Source organism: Brachypodium distachyon, chromosome 2, assembly GCF_000005505.3.
Source record: "Brachypodium distachyon strain Bd21 chromosome 2, Brachypodium_distachyon_v3.0, whole genome shotgun sequence".
Lineage (NCBI taxonomy): Eukaryota > Viridiplantae > Streptophyta > Magnoliopsida > Poales > Poaceae > Brachypodium > Brachypodium distachyon.
In genome coordinates this window covers 58,156,165-58,171,085 of record NC_016132.3, presented here as the reverse complement: position 1 = coordinate 58,171,085, position 14,921 = coordinate 58,156,165, and the positions used below count along the sequence as shown (strand labels likewise).

The 14,921-nt window shown below is 51.3% G+C and overlaps 2 protein-coding genes across 2 annotated transcripts; both read right to left on the bottom strand.

Annotated features, from left to right (window-relative positions):
• Positions 1-3,914: 3,914 nt before the first annotated feature.
• LOC100827061 (probably inactive leucine-rich repeat receptor-like protein kinase At3g28040) lies at positions 3,915-7,967 on the bottom strand. The gene is made up of 2 exons (XM_003567450.4): positions 6,073-7,967; positions 3,915-5,956 (listed from the first exon to the last, which is right to left on the bottom strand). Exons 1-2 carry the CDS (start codon positions 7,629-7,631, stop codon positions 4,345-4,347), a joined length of 3,171 nt encoding a protein of 1,056 aa, XP_003567498.1. The 5' UTR covers positions 7,632-7,967; the 3' UTR covers positions 3,915-4,344.
• A 217-nt stretch (positions 7,968-8,184) lies between these two features.
• On the bottom strand, positions 8,185-14,921 carry LOC100826438 (probable NAD kinase 1). The gene is made up of 11 exons (XM_003567448.4): positions 14,635-14,921; positions 14,222-14,347; positions 13,097-13,280; positions 12,855-12,974; positions 11,968-12,260; positions 11,741-11,835; positions 11,328-11,434; positions 10,727-10,800; positions 10,218-10,296; positions 9,451-9,758; positions 8,185-8,929 (listed from the first exon to the last, which is right to left on the bottom strand). Exons 1-11 carry the CDS (start codon positions 14,662-14,664, stop codon positions 8,624-8,626), a joined length of 1,722 nt encoding a protein of 573 aa, XP_003567496.2. The 5' UTR covers positions 14,665-14,921; the 3' UTR covers positions 8,185-8,623.

Here is a 14,921-nt window from a genome sequence, read left to right as displayed (position 1 = left end):
CCTATCTTGGTGCGACTTGACCGAGCGTTCTGCGACGCTGAATGGGATCTTCGCTTTGACTCCTCCAAGCTGACCCCCCTGGCGACTACCATGTCGGACCACTGCCCCCTGGTCCTTCACCGTGTCCTGCGTACTATCCATAAACGTCCGTTCCGATTTGAAGCCTTCTGGGTTCACACGGTTGGATTCCGGGAGATCATCGAAGAAGCGTGGGCTTTACCTTGCTGCCTCTCTTCCCCTATTTCTAGACTTAACTTCCGAATGAGCAAGGCTGTTGCTGCTCTACGCAGATGGCACAGGAACCAAATTGGCTGCACTGCGGTTCAGCTTGCCCAGGCGCAGGAAACGATCCTGCTGCTCGATGCTGCCCAGGAAACTCGGCCTCTCGAGCCGCACAAGTTGGCCCTTCGCCGCAGTCTGAAAAGCAGAGTTCTTAGTCTGGCAGTTATCGAGCGAATTCGCATCCGCCAACGATCTAGGATCAATTGGCTGCGGTTGGGCGATGCCAACTCTAAATTCTTTCACATTAAAGCCAGCGGCCGCGGCCGCCGCCGCAACTTCATTGCCTCCATCTCTGACGGCCATTTTGTGGCAGTTGAGCAATCCTGCAAAGAGCAAATTATCTGGTCCTTTTTCAACTCCCTCCTCGGCACCCCCTCAATGGCTGACCGTTCCTTGGACTGGGACCTCCTTCACCTGCCTGTCACTGACCTTGCGGGCTTGGACACCCCCTTTTCCGAGCAGGAGATCATCCAGGCCATCCACGACATGCCTACTGACAGTGCGCCGAGGCCGGACGGCTTCTCCGGCGTCTTCTTCCGCTCAGCCTGGAGCACCATTCGTGCTGATGTTTTTAAGGGCGTTCGACCAGCTTTACGCCGCCAATTCGTCGGCCATGGATTCGATCAACACCTCCAACATTGTGCTCATCGCCAAGCGCGCTGATGCACATGAAGTCAAGGATTACCACCCTATTAGCCTTATGCACGGCATTGCAAAGCTGTTTATGAAGGTGCTTGCTTCAAGATTGGCTAAGAAGATCGATGGCTTAATATCTAATAGTCAGAGTGCTTTCATTAAGAGCCGATGTATTCAAGATAACTTCATGTTGGTCCAAAGCTACCTTAAATCCTTGCATCGAAAAAAAGAGCCAGCCCATTCTTCTCAAGTTGGACATTGCTAAGGCGTTTGACACGGTGTCATGGCCTTACCTGCTGGATTTGTTCGGGGTCGAGGATTCAGTCAGAAATGGAGGGATTGGATTGCCATCCTTCTTTCCACTTCTTCCTCTCGAGTCCTACTGAATGGGCTGCCGGGGCTGTCCATCTCCCACCGACGTGGTCTTCGGCAAGGTGACCCGTTGTTGCCTTTCCTCTTCATCCTGGCAATTGAACCGCTCCAATGTCTCATTGGCCGGGCTGCTGAGGAGGGCGGCCTCTCCCCCCTCTCGGGAAGACTTCCCTGCATCCGCACCTCACTCTATGCCCGACGACGCTGCAATCTTTATCCGGCTGGTGTTGAACGACATGATGACTCTCCGGCGCATCCTGGATACTTTTGGCCGGGCCTCGGGACTTCAGGTTAACTTCTCCAAGAGTGCGGCTATCCCGATTAGGTGTTCTGATGTTGACCTTCCTCAGATCCCGCCGCTGACTATTCCGGTGATGGAGCTTCCCTGTCCCTACCTGGGAATGCCTCTCTCGATTCGCAGCCTGAAGAAAAACGACCTCCAGCCGCTCCTCGACAAGATGGCCAATCGTCTTTCCTCATGGAAGAGTGGTTTCTTCTCGGCTGCCAGCCGGCTCGTCCTCTTGCGTGCTGTCCTTTCGGCGATTCCGGTTTATACGCTCTCTTCTCACCACCTCCCGGCCTGGTTCGTTAAGGATTGTGACAAGATCAGAAGGGGTTGGCTTTGGGCGGCTAACACGGCGGCCTTGGGTGGCCAGTGCAAGGTGGCCTGGCGCGCCGTGTGCAGGCCGCAACGGTTGGGTGGGCTTGGCATCCACGACCTTGTTGCTTTTGGCCGTGCCCTACGTCTTCGCTGGCTGTGGCATGAGCGGGTCAGCCCGGATAAGCCTTGGATTGGTCTGCCGACTCCATGTTCCGAGGTGGACCGCGACCTCTTTGCTCTGGCAACGTTCCACTTCCTTGGGTAAGGGTACCTCTTCTCTTTTTTGGCATGACAGCTGGTGTGGTGCGGCGCCTCGTATCGCCATGTCCTCCCTCTACAAGCTTGCCTCACGTAAGAACAGGTCGGTTGCAGAGGCGCTGCAGCAGGGCAAGTGGATTCGAGACCTTCGAGGCAAGGTTACGGCGGAAAATCTGCACGAATTTGTGGAGCTTTGGGGCCGTGTGCGCTCCGTGTCCCTTTCGGAGGGCGACGACTCCTTCAGGTGGCGTTTTTCCGCCCACGGCTGCTACTCGGCCTCCTCCGCCTACCACCTGCAGTTCAAGGGCGCAGCTCGCTCCTCCTTCAAAGCTGACATTTGGGACATTAAGGCCCCCTCTAACTCCCGTTTCTTCCTCTGGCTTCTCGCAAGGAGAAGGGTTCTCACTGCCGATGTTCTTCTCGCCAGGGGGTGGCCTAATTCTTACTTCTGTCAGCTTTGCAGGCGCAATCTGGAGACGGCGGATCACCTCTGCTACGAGTGCCCCTGGTCGCTGGCAGTTTGGGATCGCATCGGGCGTCACTATGGTCTGCGGACCCTCCAGCCGCGGAACTGGCTCCCGGCGAGCTCCCCTTTTGACTGGTTCTGCAGCATCACGAGAGGAACGAGTCAAGAGGCGAGCCGGGCTAAATCTACCGCCCTCTTGGTCCTTTGGGATATCTGGCGGGAGCGAGACCGCCGAATTTTCAGAAATACCGACCTTTCGCTGGAACATTTCATGCAAAGCGCCGCTGAGTCCATCTCCGCCTGGGCGCTATCCCGTGGTGTCAACATGATGCTGCGAGAATAGGCTCTGCCGCTGCTCAGAGGACCTCGTCCTCTTTCTTCCTTGTTCTTTCTGTTTCTTTTCTTTGCTCTGCTCGAGCATTTGTACCTGTACTGTTTCTTTTGTTCTCCTTCTTTCAATGAAAGGCAGCCCCACCTGCCCGTTTCTCAAAAAAACCGTTGAGCGGTAACTACTTTTCAGTTGCGCACATCCGATCGATCAGCAAGTGTTTTAACTAGAGTGACCACACGATCGATCGAGGCACGTGCGGCGTGGATAGCACACGAGACCAGCAGCCAGACTGGCACGTGGAAAGGGAGCACATAGATAATCTGACATGTCAAAAGAAAAGGCCGAAAAGGGATCATCAACACCTGCTGTCTGCAGTAACCAAACAGCTTGCCAGTGTGCCCACCACAAAATAGTTCTACGTCAGACAAACAATCCAGTAAAACATAAACTCGAGCATGAAACAAACCACACTCACATGTCTGTCTGTCTAGCTAACCCGGAACTACAGTATAATGCAGCGACCGATGCAGAACCCAGTACAACTGTAGCACGACTATTATATGACCCTTTTTACCTTGATAATGCATGTTGGTTAACTGAATTTTTGTTTTTTGATTCGATCGAGCCCGATTCGCTAGGACTCCGACAGATGTCCGGTTGCCGATAATCGATCACATGCCAATCCAAGCATTGCTACAAATGCCAGAACCTCGATCTCTATAATTGAAACTCCAAGATCCCGGCCTCCATGAGGACCCAAACAAAAGGTGGTTCATAATTCTGTTCATGCTTTTCTGCGTGGTGGTGGAGCCCGGGTTCACAAGCGCGTGCACTCTCAGATGCATGACTCATGCAGCTCAAGTTATGTAGCGAAGGAGAAGGACCCCAACAAGGAACCAACCAACAGACAAGCGCCAACTTAACTTTGTTTACAGCTCGGGAACAACACAAAAGGGATCACATGTACATGAGCAATAATTTCAATTCCATGTACTCCCTCCCACCCATATTACGAAATACATGTATGTAGACGCAGATACATCTATATTTGGGCAAATTTGAATATGAATTAGAGCGAGTACTACTGGAACTGTGAAAAACAAGAGAAGTAGTGCATCGATCAGTCACATTTTGACATCCAAAAAGCTGGAAAAAAAATCGAAGATGGAAACAATGTACGTGCCAGGACCTTAACTAATTAATTTCACTAGGAAACACGTGACATGAACAAAGAGAGCTAGCATCGTGAATTAAGAGCACACGGTATATAGTGCTTGCGGATCTATGCAATATATGCCGTGGTTGCAGCATGCGACGCACGGTCGGTCCATGCAAAGCAGCTGCCAACTAATCGTGCGTCCGTAGTGTCCGTACCCTGCAGGTCGTAAGTGAGCTGAATCACGAGTGTCCGAAAGGTTCCATTCCGGGCAAGGGGGCCCTGATGACGTGCAGGACCTGGACCACCTCGGCCATGGACGGCCGGTTGGACGGGACCTGCGACGTGCACACGATCCCCAGCTTCAGCACCGGCACCGCCTCCTCCTCCGGGAACTCGCCGCCCATCGCCGGGTCCACCCAATCCAGCACGCCGCCGCCACGTGTCGTCGTCGTCTCCAGCGCCGATCTCACCTGGTCCACCAGCACGGCCACGTCATCGTCCCCGTACTCCACGGCCCTCCGCCCCGTCACCGTCTCCAGCACCACCACCCCGAACCCGTACACGTCGCACTTCTCGTTGACACGTAGGCTCCCGCACGCCACCTCCGGCGCCGCGTACCCCATGGCGCCGCCACGCTTCTCGTTCGGGCTCGTCTCCGGTTGGAGACGGGCGAGGCCGAAGTCGGAGATGAGCGGGTTGCAGCGGGAGTCGAGGAGGATGTTGCTGGGCTTTACGTTGTAGTGGATCAATGGGGGCCGGAACGAGTGGTGCAGGTGTGCCAGCCCGCTCGCCGTGCCGGATATCACCCTGAACCTCTCCTCCCACGTCATCGGTGCCGGCGACGACACGCCATTGTTGCCGTTGTTGTTGTTGCCGTGGAGGCGCGCCTCGAGGCTGCCGTGTGGGGCGAAGTCGGTGATGAGCAGCTGCATCCGCGGCGTCCAGTAGTACCCCTTGAGCGGCATCAGGTTCGGATGCCTCGCCGCGCCCAGGACGCGCGCTTCGCGGTCGAACACCTCGCGTGCGGCGTTGGTAGAGGCAGACGAGGGCTGCTGGTCCATGGCGGAGTTCGCGAGCAGCAGCTTCTTGATGGCCACGACGCGGCCGTCGCCGACGGGCGCGCGGTACGAGGCGCGCCCGGACGAACCGCCGCGGCCCAGCTCCGTCGCCTTGCTCAGCAGCACGTCGGCGCCGCCCACGAGGTCCTCGCTGCGGAGGCTGTTCGTCCCAGGCCCGAACGTCACCATCTTGCCGGTGTTGGCAGCCTTGCCTGTCGACGTCTTCGTCGTCCTCGTGCTGGCCGACACGATGCTCTCCAGCTCCTTCGTCTCCGGGAGCAGCAGGCCGGCGCCGGCCCTCCGCCGCGCCGACACGTTGAGCAATGTGACCACCACGACGCCGAGCACGATCACCAGCGCCGCCCCGATGGCCACCATGGCCGACACGCTCAGCACCCGCCGCTTCTTCCTCGGCGCCGCCTCGCCATCGCCATCGCCGCCGTTGTTCGTACCAATGTCGTCGCCACTGTTGTTGCCGTGGGCGTACTGGTTGGGGTCGAGCACGAGCGGCTTGGGCACGCTCATCCGGCAGGGCTCCTTCACCAGCGGGCTGCACACGCCGAGGTTGCCGTCGATGGCGCTCGCGTCCAGGCTCTGGAACACGCCCGACGACGGCAACCGCCCAACTAGCCGATTATGCGAGATGTTCACTGCCAGGAGGCTCTCCAGCCCGCCCAGCTGCTGCGGTATCTCGCCGCTCAGCTTGTTGTCCTCCAGCCGCAGGATCTCCAGCTTCTTCAGCTCCCCGATCCCCGCCGGTATCTGCCCGCTCAGTCCGTTGTGCCCCAAGCTCCTGCCATGACCAAACGTATCATTCATCACAAATTGCAAATTTTACAATTGTAGACATTTTTTTAGATGAAACAATTGTAGACATTTCTGACGAGTGTCAATTGATTTTGGACTTACAGAAGGTAGAGAGCAGAGCATTTCCGGATGCTGTCGGGAATGGGGCCAGAGAGGGAGTTGCCGTCGAGCTGGAGCACGGCGAGGCTGCCGGACTCGCAGAGGCCGGCAGGCACCGGCCCGTAGAGCCCGCAGCCGCGGAGGTCGAGCACCGTGAGGTCGCGGAGCAAACCAAGCTCCGGCGGCAGCTGCGCGCGCAGAGGATTACCGGACAGGTTCATGTACCGGAGGTTGACGAAGAGTCCCCGAATGGCACCGGTAAGCTGGTTTCCCGAGAGGTCGAGCCACTGCAGTGTCGTCTCCGCCAGCCCCGGCGACGGCGGCAGGGCGCCCGTGAGCGCGTTCCCCGACGCGTCGAGCGTCTCGAGCCCGAGGTCGAACAGAGCTTCGGGGATGGCGCCGCTGAGGATGTTGCCTCTCAAATGGAGCTCCGCGAGCTTGGTGCAGCCGGACATGGACTCCGGGATGCTGCCAACGAGCTTGTTCTTGGAGAAGCTGAGGAACCCGAGGTCCTTGAGCTGACCAAGAGACTCAGGCAATGTACCCGTGAGCGTGTTGTCGGAGAGGTCGAGGTGCTGGAGCGCTGTCAGCCCGCCGAACCAGGAAGGCACCTGGCCGGAGAGCCGGTTGCCGGAGGCGGAGAAGAAGACGAGCGAGGAGAGAGCCCCGATGGAGCCCGGGAGCGCGCCGTCGAAGGCGTTGGAGCTGAGGTCGATCCTGCTGAGGTGCGGGCAGAGGCCGATGTCGGCTGGGATAGCCCCGGAGAACCGGTTGCCGCTGAGGTCGACGGTTTTCAGATTATGGAGGCTGGCAATGCCGGCGGCCACGGGGCCGGAGAGCCGGTTGTTCGACAGGTCGAGCGCGCGGAGCCGGGACAGCGGCCAGAGCGCGCTGGGGAAGTCCGGCGTGCCCGAGAGCTGGTTCCCGGACACGTTGAGGTGGAGAAGCAGAGCGCTGTTGGATAACCCGAGAGGAACCGGGCCGGAGAAGGCGTTCCCGGAGAGCATGAGGAAGCGGAGCGTGGAAGGGAAGGATGTCGGGAGAGAGCCGGAGAAGGAGTTTGCTGTGAGGTCGAGGTACCGGAGCGCGGGGAGAAAGGGGAAGTCCTCGGGGAGATTGCCGGAGAAGGCGTTGTGTGAGAGGTCGAGGGAGCGGAGGGAGGCAAGGAGGGAGAGGCCGGGGGAGAGATTGCCGGAGAAGTTGTTGCCTGCGAGGGAGAGGGATTGGAGCGCCGGGAGCCGGTCGAGGCCGCGCGGGATGCCGCCGGTGCCGGAGGTGGAGGAGAGGAAGAGGTTGTCGAGAGAGAGCCGGAGGACGCGGGAGGTGGCCGGGTCGCACTCGACGTGCGCCCAGCCGCAGGGCGTCGCGTCGGACTCGGACCAGGCGGAGAGCGCGCCGGACGGGTCGGCGAGGGCGGACCGGAAGACGACGAGGCCCAGCACTTCCTCGTTCACCGGCATCGGCATGTCCGCCGCCGCCGCTGAAGCCGACGACGCGACGAAGACGAAGAAGAACAGTAGGATGAGCTGCAGCAGCATTGGCTTTGGAGGAGGAGCCGCCATTGTTGCCTGTAGAGTGTAGAGTGGAGGATGGAGTGACTGATATGGTAATGGCAGGGGTGGTGGATCTGGCTAGAGGTGGTGGTACAGTGGGCGAGCTGGGGGTTTTGGTGTGAGCATGGTTGGAAGGAAGGAGAGGAGCTGGATTGGCGAGGAGGCCCGTGAGCGAGGGCGTGGGGGTAGGTTGGAGGCATGGAAAGCAACAAGGGACTTCACGTTCTCGCCCGGGCGCGGGAAGGGAACACGACGAGAGACGACACAGCAGACACCGCACGGCAATTGAGGCGGCGCGGTGAGACACTGTCACTCACTGGTGCTGGTGGTAGCAGGGGAATAATTACGGAATCATGGGCAGGACTGCCTTTTAAACTCCAGTTGGTATGGCGTGGCCGGCCGTATACTACACCGGCTCAGAATGCCACGCAGAATGAGGGCGTGAGGCTGATCCATCCATCCATCCATCCAAGTGTGCCTGATTTGAAAACAGTAAAGTAGCGGCACAGATCTTTGGCTTACTCTATCCATAGTACTAAATGATATTGAGACATGATGCAAGTAATCTGATTATAAAGATCATTGCCTTCAGCTGTCTAACGAATCGTAGTATTATTTCCTCATTCAGCGAAATCATGTGCGACTATACATTTGCCCACATTCTTCTGCCACCCATATTATATCTACTCTCCCATACTCTGTCCAGATCAGTAGAACTACTGTATCGCTTGCCACCCGTGCTGTTCCAGTAGTACATTGCATATTTGCATCAGTTTCAGGAACCCATGGGCCATGGCCACTCCATTATATACTTGGATTCTGCACTGCCTGCGCTAGTACTACCTCCAACTTCTAAGTGCAATCTTCTATACGTATAGACTGAACAGTAAAGGAGATACTAGTATCAAGAACAAACTCGCACAGGTACACTTTATCCTCTCGATGTCAGCTAAAATCTTGGGAGGAAAGGTATGCATCCACGGGCAAAGGCACCGCATCCATCAATCGCGCGGGCCGTCGAGGGATTGAGTCTTCCTGAGGTTCCAATGGAGGCCCTCGTGGATGCTGTGGAGGAAATCGGTGGTGGAATCCACGAGGCAAGCCGTGGGCACGGGCCAGGGAGAGATGCTGCAGATGAGAGCGTCGCCGGGGGCCAGCTGCTTCCGGTCTTTCCCGTCGAAAGATGCCCACGCGTGGCCCCTGCTGTTGTATGGCACTTGTACGCGCAGGGTCACATACTCCGGCAGTATCAGCGGCCTGAAGGATAAGGAATGGGGACAGATCGGCGTGAAAAGTATTCCCGGGACCTGCATGCATGTACCACCAGACGTTAGACACCCAAAATAGCATGGGGGCAAGCTATGCGCCTGTGCCGTTTAGAAACGGCGCGGAGAAAACAGCCAACTTCACGGGATCGACCTTAAGGACACTGCACTTTAGCTACTTGTGGTTAAATAATTTGGTAGTTATAGCCTACACAGGAAATTTGCTGCTTCAATGGTCAAGTTTACAACATGGAACACCGAGTGTTTTTTCCTACACGTTCAATTCAGTTCGAGAAGAAATGTGTCTATTTGACATTGATTCAGTTAAACCTTTATGGACACTACAAGTGGAATTGCATGTATTAGCATAAGTTTCTTAAGACATCTATTGATATTGAAGCAAGAGAAGATTTTGGGCTCTACCCAAATCATCTGAACTTCTAATTATGTCACCTGATTTTACTCACAGGTAACAAAGAAATATTCTCAAGACTTGCTGCGATAAAAAGGTCATGAACTTGCAAATCATGAATTCAGGGTGTGTAATACAGAGTAGAGCATACCTGTGGATGAACCATGGATCCTCCGGCCGCTAATGAGTATGCTGTGCTTCCAGAGGTTGTTGATATGATAAGTCCATCCCCTTGTACACATGTAACAAAAGAACTGTCACAGTAGCACTCCAGGTACGTAAGGTAAGATGATATCCCACGGTCAATCGTAACTTCGTTTAGTGCTAGGATTGGCTCCTCAGTCTCAAGTTCATCCTTTGCTGCATCACGGATTACACGACACTGTAGACGGTTTCTCAGTGTTATGCTAAAAGGTCCATTCAGCACATTGTCCAAACAATCGCGATATTGTTGGCTTGCTGAAAACAAGTTAAGGACCACGAAACAGATAATATGTGACTGTCAACAAGAGAGTAGAAAACTTCATGTGCAATTTATCTCCTAGCAAGCATGAGATTTTGAAAATAATCAAAATCCAGCCTTGCTGGAAATGTAGGTGGGAAAGTTGGAATAGCAGAGCATCAACAACTAATCACTGTGGGAAAGAGAATTATATGCTATATATGAACTTACAGCTTCACTTGAGAAGTTAAAAACAATGTCTAATAAATGACAAGATAAGGGGTGTGTGCATCAACTGATGTAGAGGCCGGGGCTGTTGCCTCCTGTTGAAAAATAATAACAAGATAACACTGATAGACAGTACTACGAGGGGTAAAAAAGTTCAAACCAGAATGCAGTAGCTCATACAGATCATATAACCATTAAATTTTAGCAGCGTAATCTAGCAAACACTCAGCATCGATGATAAAGGATACGGAAACGTGTCATGAAACCCAGTGATCCCATGGAGAATGCAACAACCGGAGGAACTGGTCCTTTGAACAATGATGCTGCCTGTTATGAGAATTGAATCAATAGCTAGTTTCAGTAGCAGTTTAGCAGAAATTTAACCAAATTAAGTCTTAATTGAAGCTATGAATCAAAAACAGATTATAAAAAGCAATTAGTTTTTCTATGGAGAATAAATAAGCATTACTGGGGCAAAAGATGCCACTATTGAAATAGAATAAGAAGTATAAAAACGAAACATCTGGTAAGTTTGTTCTTATTAATTTGAAGTTTGTTCTAAATATAAACATCTAAACAATGACGTCGGGATTTTTCTTAGCAGTAAAACTAGTATTGAACTATTGATGACAAAACAGGAAGCAGAATATTTCTTATAATTTGAACCTATAGAGTAGAAGTATCTATATAAGCTGTTTTGGCCATCACCACATAAGGGTGCTTTACAAAGATAGATGAAAGAACTTTATTCGCTTACCCATAGAACAGTCCCATCACCGCCAAGTGTTACAATGAGATCAACCTTTTTGTGCAACACCTTTCTCTCCTCATCTATCAGAATTTTCTAATTAGTTGGGTAGAAAAAGAGGATTGCTAGGTGAATAAAGTATGGGACAGAAATCTAAATAAACACGAGAGTACAAAACAAATAATGCTGAACAATATAATCCTACAATGAAAAGGTGGGTTAACTAGTGTAAGGAACTTTATTCAGATGTGTCTAGGCCAGGTTTGAGCAATTCTAGACATACAGGTAATAAGAATTTAGAATTCAAGTAGTAACAGGGGATCTTAGAACACGCCCCATGAAAAGCAAGAGAGGAAGAAACTTAAATACCATCTGAGCAGCAGTAGAGTTCAGCAAAATTATGTTTGCACCATCAATATTAATTCTACATTTTATTTATAACCAATTGATTCAATCGTGGAACCATTCTTCCTCTATAAGAATATCAATAATAGAAAAACAAAGGCACACATCAAAAGTGTAAATAATTTCTTAACTAAATGCAACGTTCTGAAATGATAAATCTTGAGCAGCATGAAATAAGTGCATTACATAAAATAAATTCGGTTACCATTATCCCATGTTTGGACCAAGTTGTGGCTGGAATCTTCTGTCAGAAGATCCTTGCTGACCCATGGCTCCACAAAGACATTAATATTTTTATGCTCCTTAAGCCATCTGCAGTGAAAAGAATTTTGAGTTTAGAGTTTCAGTGGTGTAAATGCAATATAGATATTTTTCAACAGCATTATGTCATATAACCATGTAAGCAGTGCTTGCATCGCACATAACAAGATGATTAGAGTAACTAAATGCATAACTGAAGACAAGTGCGTCTTCTTATACCGGTGAGTGCATATCAACATCACCTTGCAGTTCAGAAAGATGGAAAAGTTATCCTTTCTGAATACGTTCACAGATAGGGTTCACATAAAATGGAATCAAGACTATGTAACCAGTGATGCGAGAGAAGAGAGAACACACCTGACCATTTCCGCACAAAGAACACGAACAGGGTTGGAATTAGGTTTTGTTATGAAAAGCACTGTCTGTGGTCGGGATTCCCATCTCAGTAAGATCTGAAACCAATTTATTCATCGTTATGGAAAGATAGTGCAGAGACTATTCTCTTGGACAAGTGATTCAAAAATTAAATAGGTACAACATTCTTGATTGAATCAAAATGTAGCAAACAGAAGGAGAAGATCAACCTGCTTATTGCTGCGTTCCGCTGTTGTTATATCTCCCTTTTCAAAGGAAACAAAGTCATGCTTGTGCTGACCGTTTTTGTCCCCATTGCATCCCCATGAAAGTCTAAATGATGCCTTTCTTCCAACCATCTTGTGACTAGATCTTGGGTTAGATCCAGGAACTTCGTCTTGGAGAACCTCATGCGAACATATCCCATGGTTCCCACAACACGCTGTTTGATCAGAGGCAGGTGTCTCAAGCGTCCGTTGGCTGGCCAGTTTCCCTAAGTTATTACCGGTTGAACTGCCACAATCTGCACAAGGTAGCATTACAGTTAGATTGTTCTAAGGGTTTATCCTCAATGTACTGGAGCACGGCATAATGCATACTGCTGTGTATGACATAAATAACCATTTTGGGATCCATCCAATGATTATACGATACTCTTGCTGGTCACAAACAAAAAAAATGACCACGGGGAGCGTGCTAGAATTACCAAAGACTTCAAATTGGTAAAGCCTGCCCACATCTGAAGTGGGACCGGAACTATGCTTAGGAAATTCCTAATACATATGATAGTTTTCTACATTTGAAACTGCCCATGTGAGACTAAAATCACCACTACCGCTGTACCGCATATGGATACAGAAGCCACCTCAATTTGTGCCTGGGCGTTTGCGTTGTCCAATCTTAGAAATTCTGGCCATCTATATGTGTGTAAACAGCATAAGCAAAACTTCCCTTTGTAAACAAACAATGATAAATACCAATGAACTTGGAAAGTATAAAACAACGCTTGCTTTGTGACCTAGAGTACCACTGTAATTCAATCGCCAACTAACAGCTCAACTGGTAATACTGTCTGTTAAAAGTAAAAGCAGTAATTGCATAGGTATAAAAAGCTAACCTTTGATTTTAGTTTGTTGCTTCTGTGCTGTCTCTAGCTCGTATTTACGCTTCCATTCCGCGGCCTCTGCTTGAGCAGCAGCTTTCCCTTCAGCAACTCGTCGCAGTGCTTTTGCAACAGCTTCAAATTCACAAATTTGTACCAGTCATTATTTGGAGTACAGGTAGAAAGCAAGACATGTGTATATATGACTCTTATTTATTAGGATTCAGGTAGGATCATCTAAAATTGTGTCTCCTTACTTCTCATAGCCTCTGAAAACTCCACAAGGTGTGCATCAGTTGACTTGATAGGAGTATGAGCAAGGAGTTCATAAGCTGCTTTCTCTGACTCTTCTGAACTAACTGTAGAGCTAACTGTAGAGAGGGATCCATTCTCACTTTGGTATGAGCTTATGACATCTAGGTTTACTCTTTGATCAGAAACCTGCAATTCAAGAAAGATCTGTCAACAAGACAATGGGAAATCTGATGAGAGGAACGAAGTCGAACTTTATCTCATATTTTTCCTTTGAAAGGGACATTAATTATTTTCCGTTCAATCGAAACAATGAAAAAACTAAACATATCCATGGTTGCCGTCTAACATTATAAGAGCATGTCCCCCTTAGCTCAGCCTTGCCACATTACCTTATTGTGCATAGTAGCCAATAGAATAAATAAAGTTACAAACTCTGAAGGATTTTAAGATGAACACAACTTATAAGTGCATATAGTATCGGCATATGAACTTGTCAGTTGTGAGATCCATAACACATCCCCCACTTGCTTCAGATTTTACACTAATTGAAGATTAAGCTTCACTAGTACCAAATTGGCTATAATTTTTTCCCATGCATACAAGCACTGAGAATACTGTAAACTGTGACAAAAATAACATGGCAGACCAACTACATAATCAAGCCATTGATTACTTACAGGAAACTTTGCATTGACCACAATGGTACTTCCGAAAATCCTATGTTAAATTCGGAAATGCATGTAAGATGAGACTTTTGCCTGTCAAACATAAGCCAGACTGGGATTTATACTCTGTACTAAATGTGGACAGCAATCAGAAACGGTGGCTAGTATGCGAATGCGAACGGCGCACATTTGAAATTTCCACCCACAAAATTGGGGTAAACAAAGTTAAAGTCGACCGGCACTTTTGGGAGGGAAGTAAACTAATGTCCACTTCGATTGTCAGATAAGGAAGTTAGGTGACATCAAAACGTGCCAAGGCTTACTGTAGACTCCAGTTGGTTAGAGATACTACCGATCATAACTATTCACGCAAGCAAGCGGCAGGAGGAACGTGCGTACGAGATGACTTGAGAAATCTAACACGCATTTTTCAGCCCATAATCTTATTCAGCACGTACGTACCGACTCCACCAACGATCTGGAGCTGGGAGCAGCTGGGATGGGTATCGGCCCCGGGTTCAGGGTCCGGAACCTGGAATCGGCCGGCTGCGCGAACTGAATCGCCTCCGGGGACGGCAGCGGCAGCTCCTGGGACACACAGAGAAACGAAGGCATTCCAATCCATTAGCACACCAGATAAACCCGGCCGCGCTGCGCAGCAGCAGGGAATGCTCGAATTCGAGGCAATCGCGAGACACGCAGTGAAGGGAGAAATAAAATTGCGGCCCCTCGCGCGCGCGCGCTGGGCGGAACTCGTCGGGCGAGCGAGCCGCAGGCCGAACCCCAGGCCTGCCGCCGCGGAAACCCCACCACACCCGGGGAAGGAACTAGTGCGGCGGTGCCGGATCGAGCGGAGGCGCGGCGCGTGTGCGTACCTCCTGGGCGGGCATGGCGGCGCGATCCATTCCGCCTGCGCTCGCGCTCGCCGTGGCCGTCGGCGTTGGTCGATTTCCGTTTGGCTTTCGCTTGGAGGTTGGTTTTCGCCTTGGCAGAGCAGGGGGTTGGGCGGCAGTGTATGTCGTACTACGTGGTGTGGGATTTGCGGGAGGTGGGTGGCGGAGTGGTGGTTGGGCGCGTGCGTGCGAGCCGAAGAAGAAGCCCGAGGAGAGGGGAAGCTGATGGCGAGCACCACCACCCTCCCCGGATTCGGGGATGTATTTAT